The sequence below is a fragment of the Lotus japonicus genome, chromosome 2, assembly GCF_012489685.1.
Source record: "Lotus japonicus ecotype B-129 chromosome 2, LjGifu_v1.2".
NCBI classification, from domain to species: domain Eukaryota; kingdom Viridiplantae; phylum Streptophyta; class Magnoliopsida; order Fabales; family Fabaceae; genus Lotus; species Lotus japonicus.
Window position 1 is genome coordinate 33,377,294 of NC_080042.1, and position 15,465 is coordinate 33,392,758.

General features: G+C 35.6%; 1 protein-coding gene across 1 annotated transcript; it reads left to right on the forward strand.

The window, feature by feature from the left end:
- Window positions 1-3,623: 3,623 nt before the first annotated feature.
- On the forward strand, window positions 3,624-13,820 carry LOC130737909 (bystin). The gene is made up of 11 exons (XM_057589767.1): window positions 3,624-4,142; window positions 4,657-4,783; window positions 4,913-4,964; window positions 5,106-5,433; window positions 6,805-6,884; window positions 9,781-9,828; window positions 10,275-10,421; window positions 11,428-11,500; window positions 11,580-11,655; window positions 12,875-12,963; window positions 13,551-13,820. The coding sequence occupies exons 1-10, from the start codon at window positions 3,816-3,818 to the stop codon at window positions 12,952-12,954; spliced, it is 1,338 nt and encodes a 445-aa protein (XP_057445750.1). The 5' UTR covers window positions 3,624-3,815; the 3' UTR covers window positions 12,955-12,963; window positions 13,551-13,820.
- Window positions 13,821-15,465: the final 1,645 nt, after the last annotated feature.

Below are 15,465 nucleotides of genomic sequence, written 5' to 3' on the forward strand. Positions count from 1 at the left end.
TCATCAATAATCAGGATGGATGAATATGGAAAGAGCGAGTATCCGCTACTGTTCGTAGAAGAGGTGACATGCCAGTGAGGAAGAAAGGGGGTGCCCTTGAATCTGAGGGTGCTGTGAGAAAGCTACGGACCCAGTCTAATCGAATGATCCTACCATCTTCTTGAAGAGTGTAATGCCTCTAGCATCTAAACTGGTATTATTTCTAATGTGGTATTTTGAGTTATAAAACTTCTTAAATGTGATATCCCTTCATCTTTTTTGTCATCTTTGACTATATATAATGCCACTGAATGTGCGTATGTATGAATAATGCAAGTTAAATCTGGTACTTCTTTTACTATCTTTATATGAAGGCTTTAGTAACATATTTGGAACTCACCGTTTTCATTTAGCCTATTTCTACTTTCCTTTTGTAGTGGGTACTCTTTAATGTTTATAAATGTGTTAGTTTACTTAGGCCAAGCTTGGTATAAGTTAAAACTAGATGAATGGAGAATGAAGGGTGAAAATTATCAACGTCTTAACCCATCATTTGTGTTGAACTCCTTGTGTGTATTGTATCTTCTTTCCTCAGATTTCAATTCTGAAACCCAACAGCTACTTACTAAAGTGTATAGTTTCTCTATAAAATTGACTCTTGCTTTAGAATCAGTTGTAAAATAATTTTCATACATGCACTATTTTTCCTTCTTATATTCTGTGCCTCACGATTATTACCACCCAAGTACACAAATGCGTCCCACTTTCACAATGAGAGGAACAAAGAGATGCTTTGTGAAGTCATTCGTGCTGTCTATCTGTAGCATATTTTCATTCTTCCCACTGTATTTCCCTTCTTCTCATTATTACCAAATTATGCTTTTGGAACTCTACTGCCATACTGTGAATTCATTAGCTGATTTCTTCAAAACCATGATCATGAATGAATGATATTTTGTTTATGCCTCATACCATCTTATGTTGTATAGAAAATATTTTTTTCTACTTCGCATTAAGGTGGGGGTTGCTCTCTTGATTGCAAATTATGATGACCGGAATTCTCCAGCGTTGGCCGTCAACTGTGCCATTTTAGATTAATTGGAAATACATTTTGATGGAATACTAACTGTCCTTTTTATTGTCTTAAAAGATTAAAGCACATATTAAGAAAATTAATCAATATTTTTGTTCTCATTAAAATTATTAAGGGAATATAAGGGTGTAATTGATTGAGTAGTAATTGATGTTATCTTAGAATTCTAAAATGGCAAAAAAGATATCATGCTTGTGTTATGTTTTTATTTTGTTTTGTAATATAATTTATTTGATGATTGTACGAGCAGAAGACTTCACCAGCTCTAATCTATACGTTTTGTAGGTGGATCAGGGCAAAAAGAGACCCAATGAGTATGCTTCAAGAACTCCAGTTTCTGCCAAGAAAGCCAAAAGTGCTACTCCAGAGAAGACTGGTGAGGCATGCTGTACTATAATAGTACTTGATCTATTTGTTAGTATAAATATCTTATTTTGCTTATTACTTTATCATATCTCTTACTCTTGATTGTGGCTGTTAATTTTGTATTTACAGTATGGTGGTCGAAATTACAAAACATAATGCCATGCATCTCTCTCTCCGATTCTGGTCTCGATCATGTTTTTATTTCATAATTTTTTTTCTTATAAATGGTTTTATATGGGGTTCAGGATACTGACGAAGATGCACATCTTCTTAGTCTTCAAGCTTCGTTCCTCTTATCTCCATCTGGTACTAGACAAACAGACTTGCAAATGAGGTAACAACTAACCAGATTGATGAATATTGCTCTGAAGTGTGTACTCATTACTCAATCTCATTATAAATTTTGTTGTTTCAAAGCTTTTGGATGCTAAAATCGTTTTGTATTTCTCTGGTGTTGTCTTTGTTAATATGAATTTATCTAACCTTCTTTTTATTATTTTAGGGAATACAGTCCTAATATGCGTTGTTATTTGTTTCAGGAAGAGCTGTACATTCTTCTGAAATCATACTTTCTACTCAGTATGAAGACAATTTAGTTTTTTAAGTGGATTGGCATGGTCTTGGTGAGTGCATGAAGGAGGAAGCAAGTTAAATTGAAAAGTAGAAGTTAATTCTGGTGAATACTCTTACATGCCCACAAGCTATTTGAGTACATGCCCACAAAAATGAAACAATTTAGTTTTTTAAGCTTCAATTTGTACTTTGAAAGGTGATATGCTTACCCCTACCACACCTAGAAAAGTCACGAATTTTAATCCTTTGGTTATAGAAAAGTCAGGTGAACTTACTTGATGTGCTTTGATTGTGCAAACTACATTGTAGTTCTATTTTATTGGACTTATTTCCCCTTTGCTGCAGAGATACAGATGGACAATAAGCCAAGACGAGAGACGATACCTAAGAAAGGCTTATCCTCTAATTGCAGTCTTTGGTACCTACATAGGGTGCCTTATATATATTTTGAATGAGATTCTGAGTGTATTGTAAAATGTTGAACTACAAACCTAAATTGGAATGAATTGTTATTTACTTGACTTTTTGTCTTCTAAAAGAATTATACTTTGATTTGTTGTTATTCAATTTTGTTCTCTATGATTGTTTGATGATCTGTTTAGCATAGAAACTTTCATTAGCATGAGCTACATATTGTGTGAATTCATTTTTCATTGTGTTGTGGGGGTGCTTGCTGTTATCATTGCCCTTTAGTGGTTTGGACGCATGGAATAATGTTTTTTTGACATTTCTTATCCACATCCACCTTAGATATATAGGAAGATAAAATAGAGAAATGTGTGGAAATGAGATAGGAATGAAAGTGAGATATAAATAAATCATTATTCTTGGATATGTGTATACATATTTTCTTTTAGTTTCAACTATCTCCCTAATAGTCTAATACATTATTACATTTCAGCCAACTTTTCATCTTTTTACCGTAAAGATGGCACTAAATTACAAGTCGACGGGGGTCAAACACAATTAACATTTGAAACTCATATAATTCATATAGATATATAAAAAAGATAAAACATTTAAACATAAACATAAGATAATAACGATATATAAGTGTTTGATCAATTAAAATTGTATGTCTTAGAAAATACATCATTGTATTATTCCATATATATCAAATTTTGAATAATAGTAGTTAACAGAGGAGTTCGTGAAAAATTATCCGTGCATCGCACGGACAAACGGGTATAATCCTAGTGCTGGTAGAAAGGGGAAGAAATTTGGGGAAAATGATGATAAATGATGGAAAATATGAAGATGATGAAATAAAATTTGGGGATTTTGGGTTTTTATGATGAAGATGATGATGAAGGTTCTTTGAAGAAGATGAATATTCATAATTTTCTAGATTTTTATTTTTTCTATTAATTTTTAATCCAGAAAACCATTTAAAATTGAATGAAAAACCAAAAGTGCCAACAAACGTAAACGTTGGAGACCAAAAGTGTAATTTTAAAAAAGGATCAAAATTAGGCACATGATTTAAGTGAGAGACCAAGTGCAATTAAGAAAAAAAAACTTGAACTATTTTTTTTTTCTTTCTTTCCCGTATAGAATTTACCATATATTTTTCATTGTGGAAAAATGATGTTTTAGGGTTTATGATGTGTTAGGGTTTATGATTTTTTTGCACATCATCAACAACCCTTTAAAACTAATCTAACGAGAATCCCTTCTCTACTCACCACACCAAAGCTGCTGCTGCTTCTTCCTCTACAACCCGCCGCAGCCACCGGTCGCCGATTCCACCCTCCCTCCGGTTCTCTACTCCGCCGCCGCGGGTCGCCGGAGAAGAGCTTCATCGATGGGAAAGAGGAAGGAGAGGATTCAGAATCCGGAACCGTTTGTTCCGGATGGCGCTGAATATGCCAAGTCGAAGAAACCTTCGAAGGCTCCCAAACAGCACCAGAAGGAAGAGAAGATGATCGCTTCCTGCATCAGCTCGAAGATCATGAAGGAGGCTTTGATTCAGCAAAAGGAGGAGGCTGAGGAGGAGGACCACAACAACGGCACCAAGAGCTCCTTTAATGGCCTCCAAGACCTCGCCGCCACGCTCAATGAAGAAGACGATGATGTTGATGACTTTGCTGGATTCCCTGAAACTCAGAGCCAGTTCGGTGGATATAAAGAGGTTCAGTAAACTCTCTCGTTCATGCTTTCTCCTTTATTTATTTATTTGCGATTTTATTTTCTGTTCTTCCAATATGCAAATTTGGCACTTTTACAATGCATTTGGGTGAGCAATTTTAATAGATTAATGAATTTAAAATATCAACGATGCATTTTAATTGCATAATGCAATCAGAGAGATGATAATTTGATAAGGGGAATTGCAGAGTTCCTCATCAGAGGGTGGGAATGAGAATACCATTGTGTTTGAAATTCTCTTTTATTACCCAACCAGGTTATTTTATGCCAAATCATTCAAAATTTTCAACAATTACATTTTGGACTGAGTTGAGAACTTAAAGACACTTCTTCCATATACTGCACGGCTTCTTGCACGTAGAGAGTGGAAAATAATTAGCAATGCTTATTTAGAATTTTCGATTGTAAAACATTTTGGATTGAGTTGTTTGCTTTTTCCTGCAACCCTTTTGTGTTACTAGTGAAGTGATTTTTTGTGATTCTGCGTTGAGATTCAGGAGGAGCTTAATGAGGAGGATGAGAGACTAATGGAAGCATTCTTATCAAAAGAACCAGGTCGCCAGAAAACACTTGCAGACATCATTGTTGAAAGAATAAAAGAAAAGGATGTTTCGGTTGCTTCAGGTGATATTCAACTGCATTTTATTTCCCTTGTATTTGTTTTGTTTTTTTAATTGTTCTTCGCATGTTCTCCACGCTCCTTGGAGGTTTGATCTTGATTCTTTCTTGTACTTTGATGAATTTTGTGTGCAGAAAATCGACCAGTGCCTAAATTGGATAAATCCATTATTGACGTATACAAGGGGTATTTACTATTTCTAATTCAATTTTTTGTTTATAAATATATAGATTAGATGAATAAATACCTTTCTGTTGAGTTACTTAGCTGGTCAATATGATGTTTTCATATCATTTCTCACTGCTTTTACTATCTTTCCTGCTGCAGTGTTGCAACTCTACTTAGTAGATATACGATAGGAAAAATTCCTAAGGCATTCAAACACATCCCCTCCATGCAACACTGGGAGGAGGTCCTGTATGTAACTGAACCTGAAAATTGGTCTCCAAATGCTATGTATCAAGCCACAAGGATTTTTGCTTCTAATTTAGGTGCAAAAAAGGCAGAACGCTTCTACAGGCTTGTGCTGCTTGCTAGAGTGAGAGAAGATATAAGAAAGAACAAGCGGCTGCATTTTGCTTTATACCAAAGTCTGAAGAAGGCATTGTACAAACCCGCTGCTTTCTTTAAGGGAATATTGTTTCCACTATGTGAGGTATATTATCTTATCTATATTAGTTTTACCTTGTGATGCTCTCTTACTAGTCATTGGATGGTAATTTGATATTTTATTAGATTCTGTTTTGTAAGATTCTATCCTTAATTGGTGGTATAGACTTTGCTTTGCTTCTCCATCTAATTGACCAATTACACATTTAAGCTTTTGGAACAAGTAAAACAATGTCTGACTTCTGAAGTTTTCAGTTTATCCAATGTAAAATGGGCCTGTGTCTGGTGTTGAGGAATTGGTGCGTCACATATCCTTTGGAGTGACATGTTAAGCTTTTGAAATAATTGGTTGTTTGGCATGGTATGAGAGCCTCTATAACTAGGTAGTCTAGGGTTTGATCTCTAACGCCTCCAATTCTTCTAATAAAAAGTTGAATTTCAGCACATGGTACGTGGGCCTGTGTATTGTCCACGCTTCAAGCCCATAGGGCTCTTGCGTGAGCGTGAGCCGTGCGGGGGCGTGTTATAATATAATATAAAACCAGTCATGTAGCCTCAACAGCTTAAGCTTTTGGGTTAATTGGTTGCTTGACATGTCCGATGTTCTTTGTCATAATTACCAATGAAGAAGGGAAAACTAAATATAAATACTATTTGGAATAGATGGGATTTTAATGTAGGTGTTGATGGTAAATGAGCTAGAAATACCGATATCTGTCATGTTTATGATGCTTTGTGAGTCATTTTTCGGTACTGTCCTTATGTCCTAGGCATTTGACAGATAAATTTGTGCTGTTGTCATTCTGAGGGACCCAATCTTTAGATTTGTGTTTGCACGCATCCTGTTTGTTTTTGTGGCATTATCTGTTTATTTCCTATAACAATTATTATTTGAGTAAATACATCCACCTCCTCCTATGTCTTGTAGCTCTACAAATATATTTCTTTTTATTTAGGAAACTAGAACGACTTGCACTATGATTAATACTCCCTCCGTCCCCTATTATAAGTCACTTTTACCTCATTCTCTAGGATTAAGAAAGGTAGTTATGTGCAATAAATTTGTAAAAAGTTTTATTAAATTTCCTAAATTACCCATAAATTTCTCTCTCCAATTTAAGAGTTTTTCAAAATGACACTATCTCTTTCATATTAAATAATGAGGGTAAGTTTGGAAAAAGAGTAATAAATTGTCATTGGTATTATAAAGGGACTTAAATTTTGGGACAAAAAAATCTCTCAAAATGTGACTTATAAATGGGGACGGAGGGAGTAATAATTTTGAATTTATTCATTGAAGGAGAATATAATATTCATATTATAGTTTGTGCAAGCTGTAGCTGGTGTCAACAAAACCTACAAATCTGCATGTTCATTCATTTTTCTGGCGTTGTTTGACAATGTTCTTCATTTACAGTCGCGCACATGCACTCTCAGGGAAGCAGTCATTGTTGGAAGCATTATAGAAAAGGTTTCTATTCCTCCACTTCATTCAAGGTATGTTAACTTAGTCAGTCATAATTTGAATAATTCAAATTAGATGCATGGCATGTTTGGTTCTCTTATGAAGAGTGCATTGAGATGTATGCCATTATAGTTTTCAATATGGATGATAGCCCACAACCCACCCCATTTCTCCCCTTGTGTAACCCACTCTATTTTGGCCCCCTATATTAGTGGTCTTCTCTGACCCTAACCCACAAATGCTGAAGACTTAGCTGGGTATATGGCTTAGAGTGAATCATCCCATAATGAATTCATTTATTTTGCCACTCATTTATTTGTAGGTTTTTCTCTCATGTGTCATAGCCATTTTTTCCTTTTTCTTTCCTTCTTTCTTGATACTCGATAAGTTTCCTCTATTTTCTTGCCTTTTCTCGACAACCAAAGATGCAGGGGAGATAGTGCATCCTCTCTTTTTCATGTCAAAAGCTTGGTGTAGTTAGAATCTCAATTGTCCCTATAAATTTTGTCTTTGAGCCTCGTGACTTTTTAGATTAGGTAATTTGCTTATAATATTTAATTCACGCAACAACTTGGTTTCCCTTGAAACAAACACTCGCTAATCTCCTATGCAATGCTTTTTCACCCTTGGTTTTACTTTAATTTGATTCTGCCCTTTGCATTCCCCTTGTGATCGAGTATCGAGAAAGAGGCATTGTAGAAGGCTTTGATGCCAATTGAGAAGAGTCTTTGTAGAAGGCTTTGCATTCCCCTTGTGATCAACCAATGAACCGGTGCTTCCGGATTTTTCACAGCCTCATCAATCCTGGTGTATTTCAATAATCCTTCTTTAACACTATCTTTGGTTGGTGAAAATGCTCTGTAGCATAGTAATTAAGAGTTGGTTTTTGGTAAGAATCTTGGGAGTAACATACCACAATAGCTAGCCATTGTAGTTGGAGAGCTTGAGGCCTTATAAACTGCACACTTGAATCTCATACTTCCAATATGAGACTGAAGTCCCATACCTTGCCAATGGACCTAATATCCCACCTTGCTCTGCAGCCTTGGCACCCATTCAAGTTGGCTATAAACTAGCCCTCTGCATGCTCATTTGCAATTGAGAGGCATTGTAGAAGGCTTTGATACCAATTGAAAAGAGTCTTTGGAGAACCATAGTACAAAAACTAGATGTTGTAGTTCGAGAGCACAAGGCCTTATAAACCCCAACTAGAATCCCATAATTCCAATGTAGATTCTAACTATGTTGTAAATCCCAACGAGATCCCGTAGGTCCGACATTTTTGAAAATTTCCTCCAATTTTAAATGTTGGGGGTGTTTTTTGGAGGTACTTCTAGGTTTTTGCGATGATAAAATGCCTAGATGGGAGGAAGAGTTCGACCCACTCCTCACTTTCCCTACTCTCTTCGCCCTTGCTTTCTCAAGATCTATGACTTATATTGCTAGTTTGCTACTATGTGTTAGAATATAATATAAAACCATTCATGTGGCCCTTACCCAACAGCTTAAGCTTTTGGGATAAGTGGTTACTTGACATGGTATCAGAGCCTCTATGGCCGAGAGGTCTAGAGTTCGATCCTTGCTCCCCTCACTTTCTAATTAAAAAGTGGAATTTAATTAAGCACATGGTATGTGGGCCTTTGCATTTATCCACGCTTCAAGGCCAAAGGGCTCTTGCGTGAGGGGGCGTGTTAGAATATAATATAAAACCATTCATTTGGCCCTTACCCAACAACTTAAGCTTTTGGGATAAGTGGTTATTTGACACTATGAAAATAGGAAGAGTTTACCCTGGACCCAGTTTTTAGTCGCGGACGCTCATCTATCTTCCTTTATATACCCAATCCGTATCACACACTGTTTACCAATTCATCGTGTTTACTTTTGATGCCAAGCAGCTATGATTGTTTGTGAGTCAATCACAGACTCACAGGCGCTCTTTGATGATTCCAAAATAATCAATAGACAATAATATTCATGCTTCTGGGCTATGGCAAATTTTAACTGTCAATACTATCTCCTAATTCCTTATCTTAATACGTTTGGTCATGGGTAGTGGGTCTTGGTGAGTTGCAGATGGCCGGAGTCGTGAGTGTCATGGTAGTAAGAATCATACGATTTGTATCCGTATTGCGATTCGGAACAAAAGAGGGCCTTGGCAATATGAACCGTGAGCTGTGTTGATTTGGGGCACAGATCGCCCCTGGCCCTGAGTCTCTCCTTATCATTTGAATCGCGGTTCAGATTGAAATCGTACGAGTCTTTCACATCGTACGATATTAATCTTGACCATTCATGATTAGATCTAATGGCGATGATTTATTCCCTAATTTCCTATATTCTCATATAAAAAGATCATTCTCATAAGATACATCCTATATATATATGTAGATAGATAGACAAAAATACACTACCCTATTCCTAGCCATCCTGCAATCCTCTATCACATTTTGGGGCCAGCTGCTTCGCGCCGAGATCTGGGATTGACAACATAGGATTTTAACAGTTTCTTAGACTTTAGTTTGAACAACATTGCAATTATAATTAGAGAAAGGATATAGGGATGAGTTTCCTGTAGTAAGCAGTGCAAATTTATTTGATCATATCTCCTACCCTTTGCCTGTAATCTTTTTCATTTTCAGTGTTCTAGTTGTAGGTGCATGCTTGGATTTCCTGACCTTTTTCCGTAGCACTTCTGAAGAAAAGAAAATAACTTTCTTGAATTATTTTAAATAAGAATTGTAATATTTTCTTCAACTATTTCATTTCATTATAAATTCTCTCTTGTTATATACTAACATAGTGGCAAGTCTATTTCTTGTTCCTCAAAGTTCAATTGTTACTGCTAGAGTTTGATACTTAATGAAACATCTGAGTTTGAGTCATGTCCAATGTCTGATACACCCAATTTTCTGGATGTGTATACAGTGTTGCACTACTGAAGCTTGCTGGGATGGAATATTGTGGCACCACAAGGTATTTAGCATTGTATCCATTTTTTGTTTGATGAAGCATCTTTGCAAAATTGAATTGAAGAAGTGGGGCTTCAACCATTGCTATCATATCATAAATTGGAATTTTTAAAACTTCAATTCAAATTCAGAAATTGGTTAATAATTAATATACATGTTCCACAATATTGTTGATTGTTATAATAAAATGAATAACAGCTTCCATCAGTAATATCAAATAGTAGTTTAGTAAATAATATGACGTGTGAACTCAAAATTTATGGCTTGTAAGTAAGAGGTGGAGGAGTGTTCAGGCTTAATACAATAGGTTTCAAAAAGGTGATCGCACATTGTCAAAATGATTTAAATGTTAATGGAATGTATTACGAAAACATAGCACTGTAAAAATTCTTCAATAAAAACTCTTTTTCCTCAATATGTGATAGAAACTAATTGTGATAATAATTGCAGCTATTTCATAAAGCTTCTTCTGGAGAAGAAATATGCTTTACCATATCGTGTGGTTGATGCTGTTGTGGCTCATTTTATGAAGTTTCTCAATGAAACGAGGATAATGCCTGTTATATGGCACCAGTCACTTCTTACATTTGCGCAGAGGTCAGTGATTCACTATTTTCCTTAGTTCTCTGATACACATGCCTAATACACTAGGTAGAGCATTAACCAGGAGTGAAACTCCAGTACTGAATATTTTTTTTTTATTAAATGAGGAATGAAAAGAAAAAGGAAATTTGGATATTGAGAATATGGATTTCCATTTTAAGTGCACCCCAGAGTCAAGGCTTTCCCCCAGATGTAGAAATATTCTCCCCTGTTCAAATAAACAGAATAAAGAAAAACCTAAATCCTAACCCCCAGGTCACAGGCATTGTCCGTTAGCTGACTTGTTAAGGTTACATCATTTCCCCTATCCTCATTACCTACATTCCTGTACCAAACACCTATTGGACCCCTTGCCCACTCTTCCAGATGAGTGTCCTTTATCCTTAGATATGCTAGCCTTCTAGAATAGACTGTGTCTGTACTGTTCCTTTCCAGAATTAGTGAGCCCAGCTCAATACACTAAGTATGGACAAGGAAACGCAAGAAGTAAAACCCAACTGTTGATTTTTTTTTCCGCGCCTAATGGGCAAGTCCAACAGAATGAAGAGGAGCCATTTGCATTTTGAAGGGGAGATGAAAATTGCCCAAAGATTAATAAGGATGAAGAAAAGGAAATAAATATAATATTCACTTCGTTAATAAGAATGGAAAATAACCAAATGCTGAGCTAGCAATGAATAGTGAAAGGTGTGAATTTGGTTTAGAGGATTAGATAGGTAGGGTAAGTATAGTAGGATTAGATTGAGAGGGAAAGGGAAAAATTAGTTACTAACAGAGACACTATTATAATTTATACCTATAGATTTCTCTCTTGCATGATTCTTTAATCACACTGACTCAGAGTTAGAGGAGCAATATTCAACAAAAGTTACGTTTTCTTACCTGTTCTTCCTACTGTCGGATTCAGTTTCTTCATTAATAACCTGCGTTCCTATGCTGTACAAAGTTGTCGCAATGATTATTCTTCAATTTTAAGGTATTCTCTTGAAATTTCTTTTAGGTACAAAAATGAGCTGCAGAAGGAACAGAAGGATAACTTGAAGTTTCTACTGGAAAAGCAAAAGCATAAATTAGTGAGATTACTAGATCTGACTGGGTGTTTTTTTTTGTGTTTGAAAATTCTGGCGGTGATTGATAATCTCCCTACTGCAGGTTACACCTGAAATTAGTAAAGAGTTGAACCACAGCCGTAACCGAGGTGAAAAGGAGGATGATCTTATGTCAATCTATATCCTTTTCTTTAGTTTTTTTCCTTCTTCAGTTCTTCTTTACCCTAGTTTTCTTTCAGAAGGTAAGATGCGCATGGCATTGCATGTTTAGTGTACCCCATACTGGAGGGTTAGGGAAGGCTTAAGGTTAAAAATCAGAACTGAATATCAGCTTCTAAATGTTGAGATTGCAAGAAAATAAGAACTCAGATGATATGAATAATTAAAAATCAGGCTTGTTAATAGCATGTGAAAGCTGTGCTTTTGCGGAGCCTCCTCGTGACGGCGACAGTCGTAGTGGTGCGGATAGCTGTCGTCGTGGTCATGAGCGAGAATGTGGCCTAGATCGCTTGAATTGCGACGCTATAGTGGCGCGAGAGGAAAGAGAGATCGAAAACCCTAGGCAACCGAGGTGAAAACCCCAAAGTTTCCCCCAAATTTAAACACTAGGTCAAACTTTCTAGGGGCATTTTGGGGGTTTCCGTATAAATTAATGAAACAGTATTTTGTCTTGTGTTTCATTTATGCGTCCTCCTCAACATGTCAACTTCTAACCCAACTACCAGCTGCTGATGCCCAGCTACCGCGAGACCTCCGACGAGCACTACCAAGCTTCCGACGACTTCTCCGGCGTCCTCCAGCCTTCTTCCTCCTCTTCCTTTAGCGAAGCGGCCATCCCGCTATGTGCCCTCTAGTGTTTTTTGGGTCTGCTTTCTGAGATTGACAACCCTGTTAATAATAATATGAAGTCTTTTAATATCTGCAGCAATCTGAACATGAATATTTGCAATAAAACATCACAGGATCTGCTGTTCACTTCTTAATGTCTTGATTTTTATATGGTGTCAATAGTTCAGCCCTGGCAACACATTCTATATTTCAGCAGAAGTTCCAAGTAGAAATGATGTAATACTGCAGTAATTTGTATGCAGGCACAGACAACCACATTGAAAAGATCATTTCTTTATTCTTTTTCATTTAAATTTCAGTAAGTAAACACTAAGTATTCAATATAGAAAAATACATGTGCAAATATATGTTGTCACTGCAAGTGGCATGTCTTGGGGAGTTGGGGTGTTTCCCTTTTTTTATTGAAGGGTTTGATTGATTTAAACCAAAAGTATTGTGTAAAATATAGCATGTGTCCAATTCTAATTTATGTGAAACCAACCATTTTATGATTGTGACGAACATATATAATTTTCTGTGTTCCATATTCTTTCCTTGACAATGCAATACCCGTTCCAGTCTCTATGTTAATAAAGCCTATTGAAGAAAAAAGAGATGAGATTCCAGAGGTACCAATGGAGGAGGACTGATTTATTGTGGTATGTTTCTAATCTTGTCTTTTGATTTTGCTATTTTTACGACTCTTTTCCAGTTTTGATGCTTTTTGTGTTGCAAATTCATCTTCTATGGAGATTTCTGTGGTACGATGTGAAGTCAACTGTGTATTTACTGTTGATTGTTGAATGAATCATAATGCCCCAATTCAATGATAAACTGTGTAGGGTAGCAAAATGGAAGGTACTCTAGAAACCTTGATATATAAAATTTATTTGGTGGAGTTATTTGGTTGATCAAGTCAATACTAATATAAGATGGGTGGTGAGTGTAATTATTTTCTCAATCAGCAGTGAATTCCGGACTACAGATCCAGAGGTGATCAGAAGTTAGTTGGTTGAATGAGATAAACTGACTCATCTGCTTTATATTATACATCCCTGATATTTTAAACATGAATCTGAAGACTAGTTACTTATCATTTTGAACTCGACATATTGCAATAGATGGTTGTCTCTTGTGGTTTTGCTCTTTGTAAATTATTTTGGAATCTAAAAATATATTTTAGCTTTGTATCTTTTATCATTTTTCATGTTTTCCCAAGTCTTGATTTGCTAGTTTTTTGTTGCAGGCTCTCATTGGGGAATTTCCTTTGGGAGGAAACGTACATCTCGTCGTCGTCGTGCCTAGTCTCGAGTGTCAGCAATCTTGTACTTGGTCATATGAGATTTATTTGACTTTTAGGCTTTTATGTCATTGAATTTTTCTTTTCCTAATTTATTTTTACCATCAGGGCAGTAAAATATAATTCGACTTGGTAGCATACATTTATCATATAAGATTATTCTTCCACTATTTTTGTGGATTAAATAATTGAAAGGATTTTATTTTCTTGTTGGCCGCTGGACATTGTGCCAGTACTACAGCTCATTTTTACTTAATCTATCGATTTAATTTATACTAGTGTTTTTTACCCTCGCGTTGCACGGGGAATACATCTATTATATTTGATAGGTCAATTAATACCTTGATCATTAAAAATATAATAAACAACTGATGAAATAGAAGAGTATGAAATGATGAGCAAAGTGGACAAAAAGTCTTAAATTAAAACCCTTGTTGCATAGATTGAATTTCGTACAATTAAATAACTAATAAAAAAATTGGTTAACCAAATCTCAAGCTATATTTGTTATGACATGATTGATGTAGTTTTTATGTTTGATTCTAGTGTTTTTTTACCCGTGCGATACACGGGGAATAAGTATGTCGTATTTTATACGTAAATTAATACATTTAATTTTTAAAATATAATAAACAAAGATGAAATATAAGAGTCTGAAATGCGAAGTATACGATTGATTAACTAATAAAAAGATTGGTTAACGAAATCTTAAATTGTACAAAACATATAAGGGGACGAATTTATCGTATTTGATACATCAATCAATACGTTTTTTTTATACGTGGGTCAATACGTTGATTATTTAAAATATATTAAACAACGGATGAAATTGAAGTGTCTGATACACTGAGCATAGTGGCGAAAAAGTCTTAAATTGAATCACTTGTTTGAAATTCATTCGGTTGAATAAATAATAAATAAAGATGAAATAGAAGTGTTTGAAATGCGAAGCAAACGACTGATTAACTAATAAGAATATTGGTGAACGAAACCTCAAATTCTCCAAAACATATAAGGGGACGGTTTTACGGTCTCTAATAAACAGTAGCCGAGTTACTCTGCAGTGAGCGTGATTATGCGCGTCAATTTCCGCTCACACGTTCTCAAAAACTTCTTTGTAGACAACATTGCGCGTGGAGCTCGAAACTACCCCTTGCTCATCCACAATAAGCACCTTAAGCCCTTTTCTAGACTTCACCCTTGAGAGAGCGACATACAGCTGTCCATGAGTAAACACAAGCCTCAGAAGGTACAAACCGACATGAGAAAGGGACTGGCCTTGACTCTTGTTTATAGTCATCGTGAAGCATAAAGTCATCGGGAATTGCCTTCGAGAGAATTGGAAGGGAAGACCAGAGTCAAAAGGCGTTAAGGTTATCCTCAGAATGTACTCAGTTTTACTTTTACCCAGCCTGATTCTTGATAAAACAGTCACAACAATTATATACTGAGTAAGATGAGTAACTCTCAATCGGATCCCATTACACAGACCGGCCGCTTGGTCTATGTTTCGCAGAAGCATGATCGGAACTCCAACTTTCAACATTAGTATGTGGTTTGGAATTCCCAAAATATTAAATTCCACTCATTATGAGTTTGTCAGCAATTCAGATAAATAATTATCAAATTTCATAAATATATCAGCTCATTAAATTATTTAAATAAACATTTTTTTATAGAAATGTTGTAAACATTTGTAACAAAATGATTAGATCAAACATAAGTGTTTAAAGTAATGTATGACTTGGACTTAAAAACAAAAATCTCTCGTACATTTAAAACTATAACATGTAGGAAACACCAAGTTCATATTTAAAATTTGGCTTTATGCCTCACTAACAGCACACCAGATTCAGTCAAA

Excerpts from the sequence above, each read along its gene's own strand:
- LOC130737909 (XM_057589767.1), top strand. The coding sequence starts at position 3,816 with ATGGGAAAGAGGAAGGAGAGGATTCAGAATCCGGAACCGTTTGTTCCG. Across the intron at positions 5,434-6,804 it reads TATTGTTTCCACTATGTGAG|TCGCGCACATGCACTCTCAG; the intron begins GTATATTATCTT and ends CTTCATTTACAG. Across the intron at positions 6,885-9,780 it reads ATTCCTCCACTTCATTCAAG|TGTTGCACTACTGAAGCTTG; the intron begins GTATGTTAACTT and ends ATGTGTATACAG.